General features: G+C 35.6%; 1 protein-coding gene across 1 annotated transcript in view; it reads left to right on the top strand.

Annotated features, from left to right (window-relative positions):
* The first annotated feature begins 4073 nt into the window (after nucleotides 1–4073).
* UNC13C (unc-13 homolog C) overlaps nucleotides 4074–10143 on the top strand; it is a 405035-nt gene continuing 398965 nt past the window's right edge. Inside the window, exons 1-3 of the mRNA XM_032123410.1 lie at nucleotides 4074–4215; nucleotides 5493–5522; nucleotides 8908–9007. Coding sequence (XP_031979301.1) covers nucleotides 4194–4215; nucleotides 5493–5522; nucleotides 8908–9007 — 152 coding nt within the window. The 5' untranslated portion in view covers nucleotides 4074–4193. The remainder of the gene's footprint in view (nucleotides 4216–5492; nucleotides 5523–8907; nucleotides 9008–10143) is intronic.

Genomic DNA, 10143 nt, shown 5'->3' with positions numbered 1-10143 from the left:
GTGACTATCACAAATATGACAGGTGGAATATGAATCTATGACAAGTTCTTGTAGTTTTCTTTGTGCTAAAACTTTCGGATTTTTTATTGCTGTAGCTTGACTTCACTACAGTTTTGGAGATTAATAACAGATACGTCAATAAAATTTATATCTATATTCTTGGTGTTTAATAACACACAACATTTTGAAGGAGGGCCCTTAATTTGTTTCCTGTTGGAAAAGGGTGAATGGAGCGCTTTGAACTCATTTGTCAAGGTGATCCTTGTGAAGCCCAGAACACATCACCTATTATCACTAACCGTAGTTGTGCCTATATTTTGGAGGCAAGGACAAAACTGATCTAATTTGTAGTTCCTATCTTCAATATTGCTCATAGTATTTCAGGGTCAGAAATCAACTGTTTGATTTTCTGCTTATCCTGTCGCTTTGATGATGTATCTCTTGATAGCATATTTTGTTACAGAGTTCATTATTTCTATCTTTTATCACTTATGAAGTCTACTTAAAATTATAGTATACACCTGGGAATGCAGAATCTATATTTCTGAAAGGTAGAAATGAACTGCCTGGGAAAAGTTGGGGGTTTTTTTTTCTTGCTTTGTTGGTTGAATTCCTGTTCATGGGTTTCAGGTTTCTGTGTCATAAGGATCACATAATGATAATATAGGTATTTATCTTTGAATTTGATCAGAAGAGTGCATTATTTTTTCCTCATACTAGACAAAAATCTTGTCCCACTAGTTCGCATTTAAAGAAGTGACTGACTTCAAGGGGAGTGCAAAAACCCACTTCATGACCAACTCTTCTCAGGTGACTGGCATATTTCTTCATGTGCAAGTGTTAAGGAGGTTGTGATGAATGTTGATCAGCTGAGAAATTCACTCTCTGAATTAATTTTCAAAGGAGCAAATTTGCTTTCTCCTCACAGGAAGAATTTCAGAAGAAACATAGTTAAAATGTTGGTGTTCCAAGGCCATAAGTTCTTTAAAAATAAACATGGGTCAGCATGAAAGTAGCTGGGAAAAGATGGCTTCCTGATGGTCTCAGACAAAAATGTAGGGGATGCAGGGAGACTGTTCCTACACTCTGTATTTGTAATAACAATTGAAATTTGCATTTTTTTTTCCTCACCAACTTTTTTTTTTTTAATATTCTCTTTTATAACTGGTATATTTTTAAAAAAATCAGTAAGCTGTGTTTTCATTTTCGTGGGAAAGATGGGAGATTGTCTTCCACAATTTTTTTGCAATCAGTAATCAAATGTGCTCTGTTTCCCTTTTGCAAAACATTATATCAAAATCTATGAGTTCATGACCTTTGTTACTGCATTACAAGTATCCTGTAGAGGAGAAACTTCCTGAAAAGAACAATATGTAGTTCTAATGCCAAGTAGGTGAATCATCAGAGTGAAATCTCCTTGCTTTTGATGAATTAACTGAAAGATGGTGGCAAGCTTTAATTTGCTAATATGTGCTGTATGGTTTTATATAAAGGAAGAAGTTTAAAAAAGGCAGATTCTCACTAAAAAATAGTTCACAAATGGAAAGAATCATATTCTCCTTATATCGGCTGAAAATTTGAATTGAAGAATAATTACATAGCTCTCATGGAAGCAGATCACTTAACAGTGTCAGGTATCAGGTGATACCTCCTTAATAACAGCATTGTACCTAATTACTCTCTTCTATGGAGTAGAGTGAAGTAAAACTATAGACGGTTTTGAAACAGCTTAGATAAAAAATGTGATGTAAACAATTAATTTTGCTTCTTTTTTTTCAAATTTCTTTCTAAATTCTTCTTCTGCATATAGGTCTGGGATGTTGGGACCTTTTAACTGAAGTCAACATGTAGTACTGAAGTGATATAGCAGGCGTTAAATAATAGTTGTAATATGGAAAGGGAAGAACGTTGGGGAAAGCGTGGCTGAGTAATAGGGTAAGTACTTGAGGTACTGAAGGCCTCCGTTGGTGAAACGTGGATTTTGTACTGCAGCTTCTACTCATGCCCTTTAGCCAAACACCATCTTGACAGCTTGTTCCAGCTCAGTGCTTTTCACTATTCTTTTGTTAAATATAATAAATGCTTTTTTCAAATGAAAGAGCATTTGCACGTGCCCTGTTCTCAGTCCACAGTGACCTTCTGCCTATGTTCAGGTATTTTCTCCATATTTCTTACCATAAAATCATAACATGTTTGCTAATTGCTTATGTAAAAAACAATCATGTCATCACAGTAGACGAACAAGGGCCACTGTTGCAGCTGCAATCCAAGGATTCAAGGAAAAAACCAGCATTCCATATGATGGGCCCTGGTATCTGAGAGTGGGCATGGAAGAAAGGAAGATGAGCCAAGTTTGCACCGTTCCAGACAGATGCAGCTGTGTAACTTTGATTCATGCTAAGGCTTACTGGGGACTCTACTTACTAAACCTTAAGTCAGCAGTGATTACGTTTTTGTTCCAAGTAAATATTTTTTTCACGTGATCTGAATGCACCCTTGGGATCAGTGTCTCAACCAGTGTGTACCAGACTGGCTTTGTTAACTTCACTAGAACGCTATTGTTTGCATAAGGTGGAAGCCTGTCTCTAAGACTATCAGACTGCTGTGGGAGACTTACTCAGAACAGAACTCAGAAGAGAGATATGCAAATATCTTAATCTAAAACACAAGACCAGAATGTAATATGTTAACAACTTCACATTATGGCATAGTAGCATGACCCTGAAACAACTTAAGTACTTCTTATGAACTTCTATGATGGGAAAAAACTGCACTCATTATGTATAGTGGCTGTAGGCTTTCATGATCTCCTGAACTAAGTTTACATCAGTGGCACACTTAACAGTTTGACCTTGTGGACTGTCACAGAATCACAAGGAAGGAAACTCTCAATATCATCTAGTCCAACATCCCTGCTTGAAACAGGGTCAGCCAGGGGCAGGTTGCCCAGGATTGGGTTCAGTCAGGTTTGGGGTATCTCCAAGGAGAAAAAACCTCCACATCCTTTCTGGACAACCTATTTTAGTGTTAAACTTCTCTTACAGTAAAAAAAAAAGTTTTCTTATATTCAGGTGAAACTGTGAGTTTCCTGTGCCCTTTGCCTGTTCACCTGTTATTAGACAACAAACAGAAGAGTCAGTCTTGTTTACACCTCTCATCAGGTTTTTATAAATATTGATTAAACCCACCCCACCTCCCCAAGCTTTCCCACAGCCCAAGTAAACAATCTCAGTTCGCACTTGTGTTTTGAGGTGGGCCATCTTCCAGACCCAGTTTCTTGGAACTGCAGACAGCCACTCCCGAACTCCCCTCTGATCCAAGGATGCTCCCCTCTGTGAATTCAAGACCTCAGCCTTCAGTTATATGATGGAGACTGAAAAATTTACGAAGTAAAATATTCTGTGTCTCTGGAAATATATGTACTGTTAACCACAACTAGAAACCAAAAAAAAAAAAAAAATCCCAATATAATCTGAATAAGTAGTCATAAACACCATGGTTTTTATATTAATTTCAGTGGTTTGAGTTTTGGTGTAAAATGTTTTAACATTTCATGAGAATATTTATTATCTTATGACGTGGAAGTTCTGCAACAGAATTAGAAATTCATGAAGTAAAATAAAATTCAAAATTTTGTGCAATATTTATTTACACTATTCTACAAAATCATATATTATGCTTAGCTATGGCATAAAGAGGTGTTCTCTGTGGCTCTACATTAAAAAAAAAAAAAGAAAAAAGTTGTAAACTTTCTGTATTCCAATTCAGTTGCTTTGCAAGTGTCAAACTCAAAGTTTAAGAGTTACAAAAGTACGTTCTTAATTAAATAGTTGCACTGAGTTTGTTATTTCTGGAAAAGATGGCATTCAGAAATGTGTTTAGACTAGAGACAGCTGCATACAGCAGATAGAAGTTGAGGAAATGAGGGTAAGGAAATAGCTGTAATATCACTCCTTTCCTCATCCATCTCAGTGTGTAAGGAGGGAGAAGGAATTTGTCATCTCTGCTCCATGAATTGGTTGGCTTCCCTCCATGTGAGCCATGGGAGGAGCGTGTGGCAGAAGTGAAACACACATGCAGTGAGGGAGCAACAGCAGAGGAGTAATTTAATTCAACAAAAACTATTTCTTTTCCTTTGGTATAAAAAACCCCTGAATTTCAATGTGTGATCTTTAAAACATTTTTCTACTGGAATGGAACTTCTCTCTGTAAAAGGTAGGTTTTTCTTATCAAGCTCCTTCATCCATGTGACAAGTATTTAGTACGTAGCTATAAAAAGTAACTTCAGAGGCTGGAGCTGTGCATTGCTCATTTATGTTGATGAGAATATTTCTTGCAGTACTTCCTTGAAGGGAAGTGTGTAAGTTTTGCCCTCGTATAGTGCAGTTGAATTGCTCAGTGTTTATTAGACCGTGTTCGTAGCTCAGCAACATTTAGGCCCCTCACCATTTGTGTTGAAAGTGAAAGTTTCCTGGGCATGAGACGTGATGGAATTATTCAGGCTGACAGACATTCTGCAAATAAGGTGCAACTCCATAGAATTCTTAGGGATATTTTGGGAGGGATGAAAGCAAGAATAGGTAATAGGAAGGTACGGGAGATTAAGCAAATGGAAATTATATTGGAAAACAATGGCAATCTCTAGGGAACCTTTACATTGTCAAGTTCTGGATTCATCTTTTTGTTTTATTGGCAATTACTAGGTCCTAAGTATGGTAGTAAAATATATGATGTATTCATAGAGCAGGTTTAATTATCGTAGGACTGCAGTGATGTTTCATTCAAATTAAACTGAACTGTCTTACATGTATTGACATGGCAGAGAAATTGCAAGAATATTTAATATTGTTTAAAAGTCTAAATTTACTGAACTTTATTAGTCAGACACTTGATACAAAATTATGACCAGGTTAAATTTTCCTAACTGTGACTATCTGAATCACAGTCCTATTAGCTTCAGAGCATTTTTCATTAATGGAAGAGATACCATAGTGTGGAACTTCAGGTTGTTGAGAAAAATCAGGATTTGAAATGTTCACTTTTTATTTGGTAAGGGAACTATGTCCTTTCTAATAGGCAGAATAAGTACACTGTAATAAAGGATTCTTTGTAAAATAATAGAAGTTATTTTAGATTATATACAGTCAGTCTTCTGGGACTATTATTGGGAAGAATTTAGAACTGGCATTATGAGGTGATGAATAATAAGTACAATACCCTTCCTGGACACCTGATCTCCATTCTGCCCTCTGTATTTATTAAGTTCCTGTAAAGTACAAAGAGTTTCCACATGTTTTCTTTCCAAAAAGAATTCCAAGCAATCATATTATCTTCCCACAGTGATACTTTTTAAAGATTACTTGTTTTCATTTTTGGATGAGTTTTTTTTATACCACATAAATCCCTTATATTTTATTTTTCATAAAACTTACTGGAAAACAGTGTTAAGGTATTATCTGAAACTAATAATATGTTTGTTTTTTTTAATACAGTGAAAAAAGGAAGGTTGGATAAAACAACTGGTAAGTCTGGTTCCCCCTTCAATTTCTGCTTTACGTTTTTCTTTCTTAGGTGTGGGGTTCTGTATCACACTGAAGAATCATTTAAGCCTGGCACTACTTTGACATGTTGGATCAACAGTACAGTACAAAATAAATGGGGAAAGAATTACGCGTGTGTTTTAAAGATCAAATTGTCAACCAAAGTTGTGACCTGAGGCAGTTTGTAATTTTAAGTTATGAAATGTTATTGTCTTGCAAACAAGTGATATTTAAAATATATTTACATAAAAGCAAATTTTTACATAATTTGATGACCTGAATGTGTCATCAGTCAATAGAAGCTTTTTTTAGATAAGGAGAGTACAGTACTTTAGCTTAGCTGGGGTGGGGAAGAGATGATGTCTGAATTTCCCCAGTGAGGAAATACCGACAGGAGACCCTGATGGGCAGTTATGAGACCAGGTATATACCTGAGGCAATAAATATGAGCAAAACCAAGCTACCCACGACTACCCAAGTCTGTCTCCAGGACCAAGATTTAGCCATGGTGGAAAAGAAAGTCCAAACACAGCCAGAGGTTTCTCACACACAGGTAGACTGTAAATCTAAGGCCTTCAAGACCTTTGTAATTACTAGTTCTCAGGAGAAGCTGATAAATGGCTTAATCAATGTAGCAAAATTTGCCAGTAGATGTCTGGCTAATACATGCAAGCAGATTCAAATTGTTCAAAGTTTTCTGGATTAAAGAAAGGTTACTTGAATGGACACAGGTAGAACTGCTAGTTCTTCTAACAAAAGGCCATGAAATATGTGTACAAAGTATAGACTGAAAAATCTTTTCTCTTTCATTGAAATCCTAATGCAATCAGAAAAATGTCAATGTTATCTTATATTTTGTTAGTACTCAAGAGGTGATAATTAAAGAACATGATTATGTTCTTTACAGAATAATTTGATAAAAGATAAGTAGCTCTAAATTTCCTTTAAATGTTGTTGAAATCTTGTTAATGCCGTAAGTAACGGCAATAAAGTTTGAATGGTGTATTCTCTGATAACTGGTCATGTTTCCTTGGGCAGAACAATTCTGTAGGTGGTGAACAGGAGCAGTCTTGAAATATCCACATTTCCAAAAACCGTGTGATTCTTTTGTAGTTTATTTACTCGTTTGTGTAAGCTGCTCTGCCCTGTTTTGGGTTGAAAGCTGAAGGTATGAGCAGGTGGATAACCTGCCCTTTTTCTTTTCGCAAAAATTGCAGTACATGCCTCTAGTTTTTGACAGATAAGGGGTTGGAAGCTGCAATAATGGTTTTGTGGAAACAAAACTTCTTACCATTTAGCAAAATTGACAGCTCCTTTCCACTGCCAGGGTATTGTAATAATATTCACCCTTGACAGTGTTATTCTTCAAGGAGGTTACATATTGAGTTATTTAAAAGGTAGAATATATACATTTTCTTATTTGACACAACTCATGACATTTAAAGAGGGTGAATTAGTCAAAGAGCACTGAAGGGTAAGATTTAGATCCAGAGAAGAGCCAAAGAGGCCAAGGAAGTACTGGAGAAATAGCTGTTTTAAAAAGCACATGACAAGGTTTCAGGCAAGACTGTAATGCAGGCAGTCCAAGATATTTTTTATTTTTCATGCTAGGAAAGGAGCTGCAGAAAGACACCAGGTGATTGGGTTTGAACATCTGGTGTGGCACATAGTAACATGAAACTTTCAAATGGGAAATAAATTAGAGTTGAATATGAAATAATAGAACAATGAAACAGACTACCATTAAAATTGTGTTTTTAAGTTTCTGCCTTGTTCTTTATGGCTTCATTTAAAGGAGGTACCTTTTAGTTATGAGGGAGGTTGGTACTGTAGTTTTAATTTACATGGGTGCTCTAAATGGCTGAAGTTAAACATTGTAGGTTGCTATTTTTAAGCCAAGTACTTCAGAGTTCTTTTGAAAATTGTCAAACCTTGAGTTGGAAGTTCTCCCAACTATAAGAAAGTTTTGCAACTACAAAAGGTTTTGCAAATTTTGTGTTTTGTTTACCTCAGTTACACAGAATGGTAGTGTGTGAACTGTGTATCGTTGATGCCATTTCTCACAAATAAGTCACCAGACTTCTAAATTGATAATGCCTTTGTCACATTTTTTCGGTATAAAAACAAAGTCAGGTTTGAGAAGACTGGTGCACTGGGTTATAGAAAATAAATAGATAACATTGGCCATTATTGACTTTGTTTATTAAAAAAGTAGTTTCCGTTACATGATATCTTGAGTCCTTTGGTCAAACATTATAATCACTCCTAATCAGTAAGATCTACATACAGGATGTTCACAGCCAGCACTTCTGCTTCACACCTTCTGTTAAATGCAGTGTAATTTGATACAACCTATTCAGTAATCTGTTGTAGACAGTGACAGCCTCCCTCCACCTCAGAGTGTTTGACTGACCTGTAGTAATACAGACAATTCAAAAATTCTGTTCTTGGCTACATTTTATATATATATATATATATATATATATATATATGTATTTTGCAGTAGTTCTATTAAAGGAAGAAGTCTTTTTTTCAGTCATATATCAATGTTGAGCTTTATCTAGGATGCTGGAGGGTAGAGAAGGATGTATTACATGCATGCAAGCTAAAAAGCCGTGTTCATTGAGATGATAGGATATGCCTTTGAAGCCTTAGATTCCTGTGTCAGGCCCTACAGGATAGAGTTAGTTCTTTTGCTTTTTTCTTTCATTGATATTTTCAAGCACTTTGAAATTTTTAAAATTTTTTTCTTTTTGCTGATTAGGTCCGATTTTATGAATACTCATACTGTGCCTTTACAGAGGCATTTTCAAAAATCTATGAGTTTATTTGGGACTGCATCTGAAACCAATTTTCCTGCTGCATCTATACACAGAACGAGATTCATGCACAAAGACTTAATTACATATTACAAGTCTATGACTGTGCCTTAATTGGACATAAAAGCCCATTAGCCTGTCCCCAATATTATCATATCAATTAAAAGGCAAAAAACCAATCCTAATTTGCAGAAAAGGAGTGCTTACTGGTTTCTTGCAAGAGCTGCAGAGAGATTAATAAATAGTAAAAAGCTGTGTCTGGAATCTGATCTTTAAAATACATTTAGGATTATGCTCTCTCCCACCTGTCATGGGCAGAGATTTTTCTGTCATAACCATACTAAAATTAATAAGAATTTCCTTGTTCAGATCCACATACTTGACTCACACCTCTTAGTTGAGGTTAGCTGCGAGTTGTTTTCCCATTGTTCCTCTTAGTGGAGTTGTGTATGAAGCATGAGTTAAGCCCTTCTGCCATATGGTTGAATGTTTTCAGCTTCTGGGAGGAACTAAAGTGGGGTTTAATGTACTGGTTATTTCTTTTTCAGACACATCCAAAACCTATGTTGTGTTAAAAGTCCAAAATTTAAAAAGCACTACAATAGATAGAAGAGGAAGTGAACCTTGCTGGGAACAAGACTTCATGTTGTAAGTAAAAGGGAATTCTTATCAATAGATTTTGTTGTATCTTTGCTGAATTTGTACAGTGTAGAACAATTTAGTGCATGTGACATCATGTACAGACCACAAAAGCAGAGAAAAAGTATCCAGCTCAGAGAAAAGGTGCCAGACTAGCTCTGGGGAACAGAACTAAAGTTAATTTTGCAAACTGCATGGCAGACCAAGGTCAGCAGTCAATAAGGGGAAGAATTTGTCTCCAAATTTAATTTAATATGATTTTTTAGGAATATAGGAATGACACAATAAAGAACTCAGACTGATCCTCACACAACCTGATTTTTGTTCTCTCAACTTCATTATGAATGACTCATATTTTATGCATTAATTTATCTACTTAGCTGCAGTTCAGGTATTTTCTTTATCATTGACCTGTACTGATTGTCACTTCTCTCTGCAGACCTTTGTCCGCTTCACTCCGCTCTCCATCTTGTTACTCAGTTGTTATTGTTCTCTTTTCCGTAGAGCCTTATATACAGCTCACTGGCCAGGAGGGTCCAAACACTTTTACACTGACTGACATTCTGAGGAAACCTGCTTTCAGCTGTCACTTCCAAAGCAGTTAAACCCAATTAATATAATGCCATTAGATTCTGAATTAATACATCAATCTCCATCGTTTTTGGTCCCTCCTTTTTCCCTGCACAAATCTTTCTCTGTCATCACATCCTTGTCATGGAAACAATAACTTCCAATTCTTGAGGTCTACAAAATTAAACATTTAATTTGCTTTAGTTATTTTTATGAAAAATGTCCTTTTTACAATTTTTGTTTTTTCTAGTCCAAGTATTTTAATATTTTGTTGAAAGGCTGAGTGGTTTCCAACGTTTTTCCATACTTTCTGGTTATCAAAACATACAAATATATTTTCATTGTATGCTGAAACTGACGTTTTGATTGAAATAACTCACTCCTCCCTACTTTCATTTTATTCTACATTAAAAATGGAATTTCTAAAAGCTTCTCCATTTTTCCTTCCTGGTTATTTCACATAATACAAAATGTTCTTAATCTCGCTTTAGGGCCTTATCTTCATCACAGATTTTTTCTGCAGTTAATTGAATTTGGAATATTCTTTTGGTTTCATGCAACTGCTTTCTTGACAA

Source organism: Corvus moneduloides, chromosome 13 (assembly GCF_009650955.1).
Source record: "Corvus moneduloides isolate bCorMon1 chromosome 13, bCorMon1.pri, whole genome shotgun sequence".
NCBI classification, from domain to species: domain Eukaryota; kingdom Metazoa; phylum Chordata; class Aves; order Passeriformes; family Corvidae; genus Corvus; species Corvus moneduloides.
The sequence above is the reverse complement of the archived record's forward strand: the minus strand, read 5'-3'. Positions and strand labels throughout refer to the sequence as shown.